Here is an 18,073-nt window from a genome sequence, read left to right as displayed (position 1 = left end):
CAATCTTGCTTTATATTCAACATCTTGGACTCTCCCTTGTATTTGGGCTGAAAAGTAAAAACATATCAATTCTGGAGTAAGTCTTATGTCTGTTAGAATAATATGAGTAATCTCTATCTTTTGGGTGTTGTTTTCTCCATATGTCTATTATTTTCAGATCTTGCTTTGAACTTAATGTAAATTTAGCTTCTTTTTTTGTATTTTTCCTGGTTTTATCTAATAATGGATTAAAGGTAAAATTTAAATCTCCACTCTCATCTGATTGTCAAAGTAGTTTATGTCAACTGTTTGTTTTTGGATTTTACCTTTAATATTCTTCTGTTATCTTCCCTGTCTCTTCCAAGTCTTCTATCTCAAGCTCCGTGTCTTCACTTGATGTAGAGTCCGTTTCCAGCGTCGTTTCTCCTCCTCTACTCGTTGTTGGGCTAGCAGGAGCTTACTGTTGATGACTGCTCTCTTCAATGTCCTGATTGGAATGCATTCTGCGCATGAGCATTCCACTTTCTTTTTCGGACATTCATTGCTGGAGCCCACCCTGCAACACTGTTCACTTCCTGGCTTTGCAGCTCGGGCTATCTTATCCAGGAGAGCTCCCAGTTCCAACATGCAGGTAAGGCCTTTTTTATTTTCTGGTGACTTCTTCGGCTCTTCTTTGCTGTTCATCATGTCTCTTTCTTTCTTCAGAGCCATTTTCTTTCTTTTCTTTCAATATTTATGTACAGTTTCCTGTATTTTTAAAGTTGCAACTTTGTTCTTTTTCCACTATTTGAGTTATTCTCCGGAGAGGGCTGGTTTCACCTGACCAGCCGCTAGTCCATCATGTGACATGCCCCCCGTACCTGGACTTTCTGAAGAGATCTGAATCACCGGTCTTAAACACCATCAACCTAGTCCTCAATAGGTTGCGAATCCCCTGATTCATTTACGGCTTTTGGTTGGGATACTCCACTTATGTGTGCTTGGGCACACACTTATCCATAATGATCCTGATGAAGTTGGTGACAACCGTGGCATATTCATTCAAGTTTAAAGATGAATCTTTGAATATGGTCCAGTGTTGGCCCAAACTGTGGGCCATTACATGAACTCCACCCACCCCCCCAAACCAGAGATCGGGGCACTGTGTTTAGGAGGCTGACCCCTGCACCATGGGGTCGGGTGAGTGATGGGCTGGTCAAAGTCCAAGTAGGAGATCAATTGTGAAAGTCTCTTCCCTGACACCAATGTCCAAAACACAGGTGAAGCCATTGTGTCTCATAAGGCCACTGTAGAGGTGGCCGGTGAGCCCGAAGTTAAACAAATACTTATTTACAGTTAGTAAAGTTCTTTGGGATCTAAGTGCAGGGTTGGCAGTGGAGTCTAGGTTTAGCAGGGGCCAGGGTGAGTAGGCGCTCGCATAGTTGGGACAATGTGGTTGCTGGCAGCTCCCCTAAGTCCTCAGAGGCTGTCATGAATTCGTCTAGTATAATTAGACTAACTCAGCAGAGGATGTCTCAAGGTCCTCTATGGGTGCAGAGCGGATGCTTAAAAGGACCCAAGGGAGTTCTTCGGCCCAGTTAGGTTCAGTAAGCCATGCCATGAAGGCTGCCTTAAGGTGTCTATGGAACCTCTCCACCAAACCATTGGCCTATGGGTGATATGCCGTAGTGTGGTGGTGTTGGGTCCCCAGAGAGTGGGCTAAGGCGGTTCACAGACTGAAAGTGAATTGCCCCCCCCCCCACCGTTCAATGTAAGGTGTTCAGAGACCCCAAAATGCACTACCCTAGTGTTGAATAAAGCCCATGCAAATGCTTCTGTGGAAGCCTCTGATAGTGGCACCGCCTCTGGCCATCTGGTCATCCGGTTGACCATTCTGAGAAAGTAACGTGTGCCTCTGGATATGGGTAGGGGCCCCACGATGTCAATGTGCACATGACTGAAGCAGCGACATGCTGACTCGAATGCCTGTGTTGGAGCTTTGATATGAGTCTGGATTTTGGAAAACTGGCACTGAGTACACGTCTCTTTGCGGAGGTTGTGCCAGACATATCTGTTTGCCACCATTTTGACTGTAGTCTTGATGGCAGGGTGAGCTAAGTTGTGGACCAAGTTGAAAACCCACCTCTTCCATGCAGCAGGAATGACAGGGCGAGATTTTCCCATCAAGGTGTCGCAGAACAGCATGCGATTGCCGGGGGAAATCTGGATGTCTTCCAGTTGTAAGTCGGTGAGCGATGTCCAGTACGCCGGAATGTCAGGGTCTGCTTGCTGTGCATCAGCTAGTGCTATGTAGTCGAGGCTGGGGTAGAGTCGTGCACCACCAAAATAGCTGGACGGGATAGGGCATTGGCCACCACGCTGGATTTGCTGGCTACATGTTTAATGTCCTTTATAAATGTAGGACAGGTGCTGCTGTTGCCTGGCTGACCACGGATCCAACACCTTACTGAAGGCAAAGGTAAGGGGTTTGTGGTCCTTGTAAATTTTGAACTTCCTACCCTCCAGGAAGTAACGAAAGTGCCAAATTGCCAGGTATAAGGCTAACAGTTCTCTATCAAAGGCATTGTACTGGAGCTCTGGTGGCCTAAGGTGTTTACTGAAAAAGGCCAGGGGTTGCCATTGTCCATTCACCAGTTGCTCAAGTTACCCCCAACCACTGTGCTGGAGGCATCTGTCATGAGCGAGGTTGGGGCATCTGTCCGCGGGTCCTCGAGGAGGGTGGCATTGGCTAGGGAGTTTCTTGGTGGCCTGGAAGGCCTCGGTCGCCTCCTGGGTCTATTGTATGTTTTTACTGGGTCCTGCCATGAGAGGAAAGAGTGGACTAATGATGCAGGCCACTGCAGGTATGAAGTTGACCATACCTGCAAACTCTTGTAGTCCCTTCACCGTCGATGACATGGAGAAAGAGCGAATAGTATCCATCTTAGTGGGTAACAGTCTGGCTCCATGTTGGTTGATACAATGGCCCAGGAAGTCAATAGTCTCTTGGCCAAACTGGCACTTGCTTGTTAGCCTGAAATCAGTAGGCCTGGAGAATCATTGTTTTAAGTGGGTGGTGTGCTCAGTGTGGGATTGGCTGGCAATTAAAATGTCGTCGAGGTCGACGAAGGCAAAATGCAGATCCTGGCCCACTGCATCCGTCAGTTTCTTGAAAGACTGAGCCGTGCTTTTTTAACCCAAAGGTCATGCGGAGGAATTCAAACAATCCAAATGGGCTCATGATGATGGTTTTTGGGATGTCTTCAGGGTGTACCGGGATCTGGTGATAGCCCCAGATGAGGTCCACCTTTGAGAATATCCGTGCCCCTTGCATGTTAGTAGTGAAATGCTGGATATAGGGCACAGGATATCTATCTGGTATGGTGGCCTCGTTGAGGCGGCAGTAATCTCTGCACAGCCTCCAATTACCCGGTGCCTTTGGGACCATGTGGAGACAGGAGGCCCAAGGACTATCGGAACAGCGCACAATGCCGAGTTCCTCCATCTTTTTGAACATCCCTGACTAGGAGGGCCCTCTGTAATAATTTGGTGCCTTACCCCATGTTTGGGTTCAGTCAAATGGAAATGATAAGATGGAGGGGAATTCTGCTGGGACCCGAGTGAATTCGTTGTCAGCAGAACTCAATGAGGGCAGGTGGGGGCTGGTGAGTTCAGTTCCCTTGAACGAGAGTGACTGAAATTTCTGGGCATGCCCCTTGATATCCACCAGGAATGAGGTGGCCTGTATGAAATCTGCACCCAGAAATGGCTGTTGCACAGCCACCTCCATAAACTTCCAAGTGAATTGTCTGTCCCCGAAGTGTAGGGAATGTTCAGACGTTGGAGCCATTTGGCGCTTGGAGCTCCTGACCAACAGGCCACCTGGCTGGTCGGGGGAACGATGCTGTATTGTTCCTCAATGTCCACCAAGAAACGTTGGGCCGACAGAGAGATTTGAATGTGTAGCAGGCTATGCAGTTGGCCAGTCATCACAGCCATTAACGACAGCCGGCCTGGGTGTTTCCCTGGAATATGCAGGGGGAGCGGCATTAATTTCACCCATCATAGGTGATAAAAACAGTACTGCTCATCAATGGGGCATGGCGTTTGGGTGGTAAGTTGGTCGGTGGTCCTCCTGGCCGGGCGCTGTTGACTTGGTGCTGTCACCTGCTCGAGTGAAGTGCAGGCATCTCTCTTCACTGCCCATAGGAGGTCTGCTTCGGCAGCCACCTTCCTGGGGGCATCAAAGTCTTCCTCTGCAATGAGCAGCCGGATGTCTTTGGGCAGCCTCTCCAGGAAGATCTACTGGAACAGTGGGCAGCAGGTGTGGCTATCGTTAAAGCAAGCATGTCTCTCATGAGGGCAGAAGGGGCCCTGTCCCCCAAATCATCGATATGCAACAGTTGGGCTCACACTTTAAGAGCCCGAAAGTGCAAGTTAACAGCTCTTTGATGGCCACATACCTTCCTTATTCTGGGGGCTGCTGGTGGAAGTCAATGATGTGGGCTGTGGTGTCCTGATCGAGGTCACTGACCACGTGGTAGTAGTGTGTGCTATTGGCAGAGATCCATCAAATGGCGAACTGCGCATCAGCTTGCTGGAACCACACTTGTGGTTGCGACATCCAGAAGTCAGGCAGCTTCAACGTTTGGGCATTGATCGCAGGTTGCTCTTCTATCTTCGGGTCCAAAGTGCCATTTGGACCAGTCAGGGTAACCACTGTAGCGAAGTCGCTATGGCTACAGCTAGGTTATAGTTCTCGGTTATTGCCCTAAGGCTGCAGCTCAAATGCGCAGGAGAAAAGACACACACCAAGAGAGTGCATTCAACACTAAGTTTATTCAGTGGCAGCTCTGCCTTTTATAGTCAGCTCGGCCGCATCACCAACGAGGCGTGGCTTGAACGTGCCGGCTGCCGATTGGTTTCCTTGGATACCTGGGCCCCGATTGGGCTCCCTGCGATCCACCAGCAGTGATTGGCCAGTTTCACTGCTCTGCCGGCAGCCTATGGAAACGGGCGTTTCAGCCCACATGATGCTTTGCAAGTTGCCACGTTTGAAGGCCATTTCCTGGGCCGCTACACGATCTCAATTTTTTCTCTTTTTGCACTAATTATTTATTTTTAAATATCGTTAAGGAACCACAATTTATAGCAGTTTTACACCTGTAATGCACAATACTGCTGCTGCAAAACAAATTTTGTGACACATGATCATGATCATAAACCTGATTCTGATTAGTCCCATTGTATTTCCATACACTTCAAATAAATGGAGATAATACACTTCAATGGATCAAGGTCAAACTCCCCCTCTTCCCAAACAAAAACAAAAACAAAGAGCATTTAGCCCACACTGTCAATTTTTAAATTGGTTTTGAAATAGTAGTCTACAGAAAATAACTCCAGTGCAGTGTAAGCAGCCTGGTAAAATCCTGGAGACATTTTACTCCTTGTCATTCAACATTGCTGAAAGATTTTAGGAAATTTTCAGAATGCAAACTCTGGCTATTTGAGTGGACAAATCAAAACAATAAAGTTTTGACTGTGACCCTATGGAGAAATTAGAAACAATAAGCATGGCTCCAATTAATCTAAAATTCTGCAAAAATTCACCACCTTTACACATTTTCAATCAGACGATTATCAATCAGAATCAAAATTCAAATGACTGGGGGGTCCAATTCCACTAACTCACTTCCATAACATTCCAGAATAAATGACATTTATTTCATACCAAGAGATAGCATGAAAGTTATATTAATTTCAACAGAAAATAGACAAAACACATTTAGGTTAACCGAGCCAAATTATTCGAGGATGATTTTTTTTAAATGTTGTTGGGTTAAAACACTACTAATATTCAACAGTATTATTTAGACAATAAAAAAAGCATTATTCAACCCTTTTCAATACATCCTTAGGGTTTAAGATAATTTGTCATGGGAAGATTTTGATAACCCACTGTCTATGGCAAGCTAATGAAAGTTGGAGCTGTGCTCCTTGGTTTTTGAAAAGTCTGAAAGTTCAAACAAAGCCAGATCAATGGAGAATGAAAACTAAGGCCTGACATGATTCAATATAAACTGGGGTGTTTAAGGAGGAGATTAATAGGCATCTAATTAGTCAGGGAATCAAGACATCTGGGGAAAAGGCCAGAAATTGGAAATAGATCTGAGAATGGTTTAGCTCAGGGTGGAGTTGCAGAGCAGACTCGATTGGCTGAATGGCCTACTTCTGTTCCTTTATCTTGTTATCGTGTAAATGTTGGTTAGAGTTAAATTTGGTGTAATAACTCTGACAAGGCAGTATACTTTCTTCCTCATGCATTTTAACAGCGATTCACCATAAACTCTCATATGTATTCATGATAATGTATTCAGGTCATTAATCCAAGAAAACTCCTTGGATACTCAGGAGAGGAGTAATTATAGAATAGAGGATCAACTAACTAGCAGAATGCAAGTATTAGGTAGCCATTTTCCGGTCAGCAACCAGTGCTGGGCTGACAGCTGCTTGCAATGTATATTAATAACTTAAGAGGAAAGTGTGAATATGCTATCTCCAGATTTGCAAATGATTAACATTGATGAGAAACAAAGCTGAGGAGGGCACAATTTACTGAGAGATATTAATAACTACAAGAATATGCAAAATGTTAGCAAATTAAGTATAATGAACAAAAATATAAACTTATTCACTTGGAAGGATGATAAAACAGATTTAAAAAGAAAAAAGACTTCAAAATATGCAGTATGAAGGGATCTTTTGTATATGAAACATATGCAGTCTTATTGCAACTGTATGAGGCACTTGAGAGCACTGCAAAAAGTTTTATTTCCCTTAATTTGAGAAAAGATATATCGGAGGTTGTAGAAAGTTTACTAGGAAGATTCCAAGTACAAACAAATTGTCTTACAAGGAAAGCTGAACAGATTGGGTCTGTACTCAAGGATAATCTTATTGAAACATTTAAGGGTCACAATCTCATATCGTCATGGATAACATCATCAAAGATCCACACCACCCGGCACAAGCTCTACTTTTGCTGTTACTTTCAGAAAAGTAAAACATAAGACTCACAACACCAAGTTCAGAAACAGCTGTCATCCTTTCACCATCAGACTCATCAACAAAAAAACTCAATCAGGAACTCATTTTACTTGTACACTTTTTGATTTTTAAAAATTCTCTCTGTATTGCAGTATTGTTTATGTTTGTTAATCTGTTCGCAGTTCTTTTATTCATTTATATGAATATGGTGTGTAGTTTTTTTTCAACTACCAATAAGTGGTAATTCTGCCTCGCCTGCAGAAAAAAAAATCTCAGGGTTGTATGTGATGTCATGTAAATTTGAAATCTGAAATCATATGAAGGTTCCATGACACTTGATTTTTTTTACACACCAGATGGCGACAAATCTTAGAATTTCACCAGAGCATAGTAAAGGCTCAGTCATTGAGTTTATTTAATGCAAATATCAACAGATCTTCTGCTGTTAATCAAGCATCAGTGCAGGAAAGAAACAATGAAATAAAATCAAGCAAAGGGGCCAAGCAGCATAATATTTATATCATGTTCTTCCATCCAAACTGGAATGGTGAATGGCCAACTCCGAGTTGCTGTATAGGTTTTACCCAAGAGATAGAAATTTCACAATTGAAAAACACTGAAAATCATTTGTCCATATACTTACCACTGACTCAACCTGCTGGTTTCCCTTCAGGGAAACCTATTCCAGAATTCCATTGTCCTTTTGGATCTCAATTTTCTGAACTCTCTCCTCATTTAGAAAATAGTCCTCTTCTTTATTTGTTTGACAAAAGTGCATGTCCTTACATTTCCCTCCAGTGTATTCCATTCCAATAATTTGGCAATATTTTTGGAATAATTTTGCTTGCTAGCACAGTAAATTGTAACCATCTTTTCAAGGATAATTATTGAAATATCAATATGAAATAAGATTGAAGCACATATATAGATGAAGCAATAACTGCTGTTTGAGAAAGATTGTGGAAATACAAAATGTAATGTGGAAAAACATAAATTCTAACCTCTTTCAACTGGTCATTGCTTCCCCAGGATGCTGAGCGTTTATGCGATCCTTTCTTCCTTTCAGACATCTCTTCCGCCCATGCATTTGGAGTCTGTCAGGAAGAAGAAACAAATCAATGTTTTGAAAAAAAATACAATGGTGCACATGTTACAAATCTAAAATAAAAGCAGAAAATGCTAGAAATTCATCAGGATATGCTATCTTGTGGTGTATCTGGATGGTCCATAAGAATTAACCATTTGAGATAATCAACCTTGCCAATTCTGATGAAGGATCAACCCGAAGCGCTAACTTTTGATTCACTCATTGCAGATATTGCCCGCCATACAGTGTATTTGCAGCATTTCTCTCCGATTTCTAGCATATGCAGTTGTGCATATCAATTTCAGTAATTTGCTTGTTTCTTCCTGCCCTTGTTCATCTATTTACAGTTTATCCAGATTTATTAGCTGTAATTAACAAGTCTAAGTCTTCATTACCCTCTCTTACCTCTCATCTATCATAAATATTCCATGTTCTCTCCATACTATTTGTCCTCTACAACTTAAAGGAAGATTTTTAATTTCCTCCACTTTCGACAAAAGTCATCAGCCTGAAACATTGTTTCCACCCCTCCATATTTGATGCCCAACTGCTGTGCATTTCCTGATTTTATTTAATATTTCGAGTGTGTGGAGTGTTGCTTTTGAATTTGTGTCCATTATGGAAATCAAAAGCTGTCATGGTGTTTGAGAATGAGTCAGAATATAGGATGGAGATCAAGAACAAACTTGCTCTCAACATCAACATGGAGCTAATTCTTGACTTTAGGAAGGGAAGACTAAATGAAAATGATTTAATGCCAAAATCGATGCCTTTTTGGATGTTTGCAGATGATAATGAAGATAGGATCAAGAAGTGTGTAGTGTTGAGTAAGTAGGGCATCTGCAGGGGTTTTAGAAAGCTAGAAGAATGGGAAAAGATGGAATACACTGGAGGGAAATGTAAGGACATGCACTTTTGTCAAACAAATAAAGAAGAGTACTATTTTCTAAATGAGGAGAGAGTTCAGAAAGCTGAGATCCAAAAGGACCATGGAGTTATGGAGTAGGTTTCCCTGAAGGGTAACCAGCAGGTTGAGTCAGTGGTAATGATGGCAAATGCAATGATATCATTCATTTTGAGTGGGTTAGAAATATAAAGGCAAAGATGTAATGCTAAGGCTTTACAAGCATTGGTCAAATCATATTTGGAGTATTGCGAGCAATTTTGGTGTTGTAGAGGGTCCAGAGGAGGATTACAAGAATTATCCTAGGGATGAGAGGGTTAATGTATGTAGAGTGTTTGATGGCTCGAGGGTTGTTAACTCGGCCCGTGACATCACATCACAGGCACCAGACTTCACTCCATCGAGGACATCTCCATGAGGCGGTGCCTTAAAAAAGCAGCCTCTATCTTCAAAGACCCCCACCACCCAGACCATACCCTCTTCACTCTGCTACCATCAGGAAAAAGATACAGGAGCCTAAAGACAAGTACTCAATGGCACAAGGACAGCTTCTTCCCCACTGCCATCAGATTCCTGAATAAGCATTGAACCAAAGAGTTACTTTTTCTGTCCTACTTTTATTATTTATAGTAATGTTGCCACATGGTTATAATATGAATGTTTACACTATAACGCTGCTGCAAACCCCAAATTTCATGATTCGTTCATGACACTAAATTCTGATTCTAAAAACAAAACCCAAAGCAACATTATTCACAGAAATGTTTTTTTTCTCAAGTTCAGAAATAGTTGTTTTAAACAAACACTGAGAAGTGAATTAGGCAACATGTACTTTGCTTTTCAAAAAAAATGTCCAGACCTGAAATGTTGACTGTCTATTTCTGTCTATGGATGTCATCTGACCCACTGAGTACCTCTAAATCCTCATTGTTTATTCAAGGTTACAGCAACTGCAGTTTCTTGTGCTTCCATGATGAAAGTACATACAACATTGTTTGTAAAATTACTTAATGATAATGAGTTTTTGTCATATACATTATAGAATATATATAAATGCATTACAATTCTTACTTGCTGCAGTTGAAAAGGAAAAAAACCTACATCAATTATATGAATTAAAAAGGACAATTAAAAAAAAGATCATATTCAGTTAACCTGATTAGCTTAACAAGGGATGGGGGAGGGGAATCCAAGAGTCTGATTGTTGTTGGGCAGAAAAGGTTCTTGAACCTAGAGCAGTGCGAAAAGATTGTGTCCAGAGTGTTGGGGGTCTTTTATGTTGTTGGCTGTCTTCTTGAGGCATTCAATGGATGGGAGGTCAGAGTCTATGATGGATCTGGCTATGTTTGTTACCTTGTGGAGCCTTTTATGTTCACAGCCATTCAAATTCCCAAACCAAGCTATGATGCAACTTTTCAGTATTCTTTCCATAGTGCACCTGGAGAAGTTTGTTGGAGTACCAGACAACATGCCAAATTGGTACAATACCCACTTCTGGGTACAAATTGGATTGCACTCTCTAAGAGAAAGTGTATAATGGTTTCATGTACAATATAAATGGAATTCCAGAATTATAGCCAAAAGGACAAAGAACCCCATTTTAAAATATTTGGTTAAAATATGGTGTGAGACCTGTGGAGGCTCTGGACTGAAAAGAAGATTATCACCAAGAACAGCTTAAAAACAGAATGACTTTGAACAATAACATTTTGGAAATCTGGTATCATACGGGGATACAATGTCTGAAAGATTGTTATGTAAAAGGATTTTTCATATAATTTAAGGAGCTGAAGAAGAAATCGGACTTGTCCAAAAGACCTTTTTTTTGTTAACTTCCTTAGGGCCAAGAAGAAGGAAAAACTATTTCGTGAAGGAAATGTATACAAGTTTAATTCAGGAATGTACTTTTTATTGATGAGTGGAAGCCCAAAGCCAGGTTTGCATAAATCTGGAGTAAGATAGGAGTCAGATTTAGACACAACAATTGACGAACCACTCTGGTCAGATTTGTGTCAGAGACATTTGATGGCTACTATCAATGCCAGGTATAGATTGGTCTATTATAATTTTCTCCATCAACTGTACCTTACCCCATAGAAATTACACCAATATAAACCTGAGTTATTAGAGATGTGTTTTAGGTGTGGTATAGAGATTGGTTCCTTCTTACATTCTACCTGGCTTTGCACAAAGGTGAGGCCCTTCTGTGACACCTTCCCAGTGGACCCAGTTTTGTCTTCTGGGGTACTTTAATTAGTTAGAGAATTACTAATTTTCAAATTAAATTCACAGAAATTGCCATATGTGTGGCCAGGAAGTGCATAGCAGTAACATGGAGGTCTGACTCCTATCTACTCATGGATAGGTAGTCTTCAGAGATGAATAGCTGCATCTCACTTGAAAAGGTCACATACAATCTCAGGAAGGGATATAACACCTTCCTAAAAATCTGGCAGCCTTATTTAGAGCATATAGGTACCTCAATGGTGCCAATATAGAGTTACAATCGCTACTGGCTAGCCAGTAGACCTCTGTAAAGATTTTAACACTGTGGTATTATCGTGTCTTACGTTTTACTGTGAGCACTGACAATGGGATTTTTTTTGTGTTTCTTCTTCTTCTTTGTTCTTTCTCTGTTTAATAGGACTTGTATAGAGGGGAGGAGGTGGAAGGAGGGGACTTTCTTGATGTTTTGTTTTTGTTATGATTGTTGATTGTTAAACATATTTAAAATGATAAATAAAATATTGCAAAAGAAAAATGCCAAATTGGTGTGCCTTCTTCACATCTGCCTTAATGTGTGTGTTCCAGGAGAGGTCTTCTGAAATATGAACTCCCATGAACTTGAAGGTTCCAACCCTCTCCATCTCTCTCCCATCGAAGTGAGCAGATGTGCGGTCCCTTGGCCTCTGCTTCCCACATCAATAATAAGCTCCTTGGTCTTGGTGACTGAGAGATTGTTCAAATATAACAAACATTTCCAGCAAAGCTGTAATAATTTCTGTAGTATTTCTCACTGCTTGAATAGCATTTTGTGAAAAATCATTTTCAGGGCAGCTTATGGTTTACCTCATGTTTTCATCTCTCATAAACAAGAATGGGAAGGACTATAATCCACATCGAGATCTGAACACTTCATTCTATAGGCTGATCAAATGAAGCAATCTTAATTTGACATGGTTCATTTCTGCTACTTCTCACTGTTATTCCTTGAATGCAAGGATGCTTGATTTCAAGTTTGAGATACAATGCAAACATGTGTTTTTCAAGCTGTTCAGTTAGTTAACCCGTGTAGTACAACAACAAAAACAATACATAGTGCAGAGTTAGATATTTAAAAGATTAGATTAGATTCAACTTTATTTGCATTGTGCCAAGTAAAATACAAAGCCAATGAAATACAATTAACATCCAATCAGATAGAAATAATTATGTACAAATTCAAACAAGTGCATTCAGCAAGTAAATGATTATAAAAGTACTGACAATACAATGTGAGTGCAATAGCACTCTGCTGTGATTTAAGGTTCACCAGGGTTACAGTCTTGGGGGAGAAATCTCTACTTGAGCCTGCTGGTTCAAGAGCGAAGACTTCTGTAGCACCTGCCGGATGGAAAAGTGGATGGGGGAGATGTATTGTTGATGATGTTCTTCGCCCTGCCCAGACAGCATTCCTGATGGATGTGTTCTCAATGGTGGGCAGTTTTCACCATCCGCTGAAGTGCTTTACAATCTTAAACAAGACAATTGCTGTACCACACAGAGATGCCATAGGTAAGTATGTTCTCAATAGTACAGCAGTAAAAATCCATCAACATTCTGGGACAGAGGTGTACTTTCTTCATGTTCCACAGAAAATAAAGGTGCTGTTGGCTTTTATTGATCAGGATGGAGGAATTCAGGTACCAAGTGAGATCATTAGAAATGTGGACACGAAGTAATTTAAAGCTTGATACACATTCCACAACTCCAATGAGACAAATAGGGACATGAGTGTGTCTTCCAGCATGCCTGAAGTCCACAATGATTTCCTTGGTCTTCTGAGTGTTAAGTACCACGTGCTGGATCTCACCCCATAGGCCATCTCATCAACCTTCTGATCAGGTCAACCACCGTGGTGTCATCTACAAACTTGATTATAGAATTAGAACCATATACAGAAATGAAGTCATAGGTGAGAAGGGGATACAGGAGAGAACTCAGCACACAGTCCAGGCGCACGCCGGTGTTGAAGTTGAGAATGGAAGAGAAGGATTGCCTAACTTAACAGATTGGGATCAAGTCAGAAAGTCCAAGATCCAATTACAGAGGGATGAGCTGATACCAAGCTAATAAAGTTTGGCGATCAGTTTGCAGGGAATCACAGTATTGAATGTTGAACTAAAGTCCACAAAATAAACAGGTCGATAGATAGGATCTGTTTAGAAGCCCTCAACATGATCTGGAAGTTCTAAGAATCTATGGTCTAATACAGTTTCCTGTTCTTGCAATACTTCCATTTAATCTAATTTTCCATTCTTTTGGACAAATACACAACTCTGCAATATATTTCATCTACGACTTTGCAGAAATTCTAAGTGCTCTTCTTATAAATAAATGAAATTTTCCAAATCTCTGTCAATTTTTTTTCTAAGCAGTTCCATACACAGTTAAATAGTGCCTTACTGTTGGCTTTTACATTCTTGTATTCACTTCTAAACAAATCCCTGGTACTCTTTCAACTCTTTATTACTCAAGCATCACCCAAGTTAGGAAAGCCATTCTGCTACCTCCATCCCATCTTCCCTCAACAACCAGGGTTGATACCCATTCAGAACAGGTGACTAGTTTTCTTAAAGCACAGTCATTGAGTCAGATCATTCTTATCTACTTCCATTGAGAGTGCAAAGAATCATGTATGTCAAGGGAGCAGAGGAAAAAAGAGGTGAGCAGGTAAGAAGTATTATTCTAAGGGCACTTACTGGGGCAGGTCTAATTAATTAATAAATTAGTTAGCTGGCTAGTTAATAGGTTCATTGGTTATCAGGCCAATAAATAAGAGGGGAGGTACAGGGAGTGGCCAGCGAAGGAGTGGGGGTTCCACGCTTTGGCTCATCAGGCTTCGGAGAAAGGTGGGCTTTCTTATTTACCCTTCATAGGTGAGTTTCTATTAAAGGGCTGAGACATACCTATGGGGTTAATACTCTGCTCAAGTTTCCAGATGTGGGAACCATGGGAGAGTTCCTCCCTTCCAAGTGGCCATGTCTATGCCAAGTACGACGAGGTGAAGTTCCATAGAAACAGGGTTAGTGATCTGGAGCTCCAGCTTGAGGACCAACAGCTCATCAGCGAAACCAAGGAAGTAAGTGAGAGACCCTTTCCCCTCCCCAGAGTGCATGCGTGCAAGGGGGGTTCCGAGACATGACTATTAAAGGATAAAATGAAGAAACTGGAGCTGCAACGTGATGATCTGAGGCTTATTAGGGAAAGTGAGGAAGTTATTGACATTACTTTCAAGCAGGTGGTTACCCCTAGATTGGGGTGGTGTCAGGTAAGTGGACTACTGTCAAAGATGGGAGGAAAGTTGCTCAGTCAGTGGAGAGCACTCCAGTGGCTTCTCCTCTTAGCAACAAATATATTGTATTGGATGATGTTGGGGAAGATGATCAGTCTGAGGTTGGATCAAGGGAGCCAGCAGTGCAGAATGGAAGGAGGAGGGACAAGGTGGTCATTGGGGACTCCATCATCAGGGGAACAGACAGAGGTTCTGCGCACCTGACAAGTATTCCCACATGGTATGTTGCCTTCCAGGAGCCAGAGTGTGGGATATCTCGGACAGGGTTCAAAGTATTTTGAGAGGAATGTGTGAGCAGCTGGACATCCTGCTACACGTGGGTACCAATGACATAGACAAATTGAGGGAGGAGATCCTGAAGAGGGAGTACTGTGAGCTAGGACGGAGATTAAAAAGCAGGACCTCCAGGGTCATAATCTCAGGGTTGCTACCTGTGCTGCGTGTGGGAAGGGGCAAAAATGAAAAAAAATCAAAAAGTTTAATGTATAGCTGGAGGATTGGTGCAGGGTGCAAAGTTTCGGGTTCATGGACCATTGGGATCTCTTCTGGGAGAGACATGACCTCTACAGGAAGGATAGGTTGCACCTGAATCCAAAGGGGGACAATATACTTGCAGTAAGGTTTACTAATGCTGTTGGATGTTTTAAACTGAATTGGCAGGGGGAGGGGAACCAGACTGATAGTGAAATGGATAGGAAGGAGAACATAGGGGTAGTTCCAATAGACTGTGAAATCTCAAAGCTGGAGGGAGCAAAGAGGGATAGGAGAGTTTCAGAGAGGGTATCAGGTAGCACTTTGGAGAGAGCAGGGTGGAACAGGTTCAAGGTATTGTATATGAATGCACAGAGTATAAGGAATAAAATGGATGAGCTTGAGACGCAAATGGACATAGGAGGTTATGATGTTATCGAAGTAATGGAGACATGGCTGCAGGAGGGACAGGATTGGGAAATTAATGTTCCAGGATATACGTCCTATCGAAAAGACAGAAAGTTAGGTAGAGGAGGTGGAGTGGCTCTGTTGGTGAAGAATGAAATTCAGTCACTGGAAAGGAAAGACATTGAATCAGGTGGAGTAGAGTCTGTTTGGATAGAGTTGAGAAATTGCAAAGGCAAATTAGTAGGGGTCATATACAGACCTCCGAATAGTGGCTCTGATGTGGGAATCAGTATAAATAAAGAATTAAGAATGGCATGCCAGAGTGGTAGTGATACAGTAGTTATGGGTGACTTCAACTTACAAGTGGACTGGGAAAATCAAGTAGGTGTGAGAAAACTAGAAAGTGAGTTTATAGAATGTCTCCGAGATACATTCTTGGAGCAATTTGTGATGGAACCTACCGAGGGAAGTCAATTCTAGATTTTATATTGTGCAATGACGTGGAGTTAATAAGGGACATTAAGGTAGGGGTGCGATTAGGTAATAGTGACCGTAGTATGATTACTTTTAATCTGCAAATGGAAAGGGAGAAGAGAAGGAAGTCAGAATACAGCTATACAGCTATGAGGGAGGAGCTAGCTAAAATAAAATGGAAGGACATTCTAGCTGGGAGGACAACTGGGCAAAAATGGCAGGTATTTCTAGACATTTTTCACAGGATTCAGAATATTCATTTCAAAGAGGAGGAAAGGCTCTACGAAGAGCAAACGGCAGCCATGGCTGACAAAGGAGATCAGGAGCAGTATCAGGTCTAAAAGAAATAAGTGTAAGATGGCAAAGCAGAGTGAGAGGAGCCAGCCATCAGTATAACACACCACCAGTTAATCTTAGTTCACTGCAACACAAAAGTATACAGATGCAGTGATTGAAGTAAAAACTCAATGCTAAAGAAACTCAGCAGGTCAAATGGTGTACTTTAGAGAGCAAAGCTAAAGATACATAACCAACGTTTCAGGCTTGAGCCATTTTCAAAGTATGAGGCTACATTTTGCTCACATATTCATAAAGGGCTCAAACCAGAAACATTGGTAATGCACCTTTATTTTTGCTATATAAAGTATGCTGTTTAACCTGCTGAATTTCTCCAGCTCTGTGTTTTTACCTCCACTCTACCCAAACTCTTTCTGGCATCTCTCATTCTATGGCCTCTGTTTCCATCTCAGGAGACAAACTCACTGACTCTCACAGCTATTTAAATTATACCTCTCCCAGTCTGTTTCTTGCAAGGGTTCCAGCCTTTTCCTCACAATCTCAACTTACCCTTCTGCCCCTTAATCACTTCTGCTGTAAACACAAAGCACAAAACTTGTCCCTACTCCTTCTCAATCACCTCTAACTATGGCTTTACTTGGACATCTTCCAACCTACTGCATTCAGTGTGCCCTTCACTACCATGGTGAGACCCAACACATATTGGGCAACTTCAGCTTCCTGTTGCCAGCTATTTTAATTCTTCCAATACCATGTCTGTTCTTGCCCTCATCCATTGTCAGGTTGAGGGCAAACATAAATTCAAGGGACACATTCCTCCTGGACAATTTTAAACCTAATGGCATGAAAATTGATTTTACTAATTTTTCAGTAACCACCCCCCCACCCCGCCTCAAATACCATTCCACAGTTTCTATTACTCCTGTAGGTATCTTTTTCGTTCAACTTTTCTTTCTCTCCCCCTCCACTTCCTAATCTTGTAACATTTCAAACCTTCTGTTCTGGCACATCTGGGTCCCTCCTCAGCTTCTTTCCCCATTAATATACAAAATATCACTCCCTTTTCTCTAGTTTCTTTAAAAAGAAATATTCCAGCAATATTTTGCATATTCAACACATCCACTACCCTCACTACTTTATCTACAAAAAAAAACATAAGACAATATCCCTGTTATCCCTATCAAGCAGTAACATGTCAAACACCATTGCAACATCTATTGCTTGCTTTGTGTTACTGCTTGAAATAAACAGACGTCAAGTGAAAAACAGTCCTTTATTGAATGCAACAACTCACAACTAAAGTATGTGGGTGCAGTACAGTCAGACATAATGTGAGATACAAATTCATCAGGTCATTTGGAGCAGGCAAAGTCAGCAAAGAGCAGGAAAATTCAACAAGGAGTAATGTAAAGCAAACAGTTATTCATTTATTCTTTCAATTTATGTCTTCAAAATCGATGAATCCAATCGTACATAACCTCACATTTGTGAATGCTTGGGAGGAGGGAGACGAGTGTGAGGCTGGGCTGAGATAGATTTTAAAATGTTGACTGCTTTTCAGAGGCAGAGAGAATTGGGTGGGCTTGAGGTGGTGATGAACCTGCAGAATGCTTCATATCAGAGCTATGGTGGCTATGTTGCTGAATACATTTAAAATAGTTAGATTTCTGGGCACAAAAGATTGAACAGGGAAATATGTCATTAAGAATGATTTGACAATCATACTGAATAGTGGAACAAGCTCTAACAGGCTGAATGGCCAACTCCTACTTTGCTATGTTTCTACATAAAAGTACCCTACAATTACAGAGTAGTGCCAGAGGATGTAAAATATTGAGCTTTAGACAGTAAAATCCCCAATATCTGGCAA

At 41.5% G+C, this 18,073-nt stretch overlaps 1 protein-coding gene across 1 annotated transcript in view; it reads right to left on the bottom strand.

Annotated features, from left to right (window-relative positions):
• LOC138761608 (protein FAM117B-like) overlaps positions 1–18,073 on the bottom strand; it is a 210,142-nt gene that overhangs the window by 125,224 nt on the left and 66,845 nt on the right. The window contains exon 3 of the mRNA XM_069933999.1: positions 8,010–8,102. Within this exon, the coding sequence (XP_069790100.1) occupies positions 8,010–8,102 (93 nt within the window). The remainder of the gene's footprint in view (positions 1–8,009; positions 8,103–18,073) is intronic.

This window comes from Narcine bancroftii, chromosome 4 (assembly GCF_036971445.1).
Source record: "Narcine bancroftii isolate sNarBan1 chromosome 4, sNarBan1.hap1, whole genome shotgun sequence".
Lineage (NCBI taxonomy): Eukaryota > Metazoa > Chordata > Chondrichthyes > Torpediniformes > Narcinidae > Narcine > Narcine bancroftii.
This window is presented reverse-complemented; position numbering and strand designations above follow the sequence as displayed.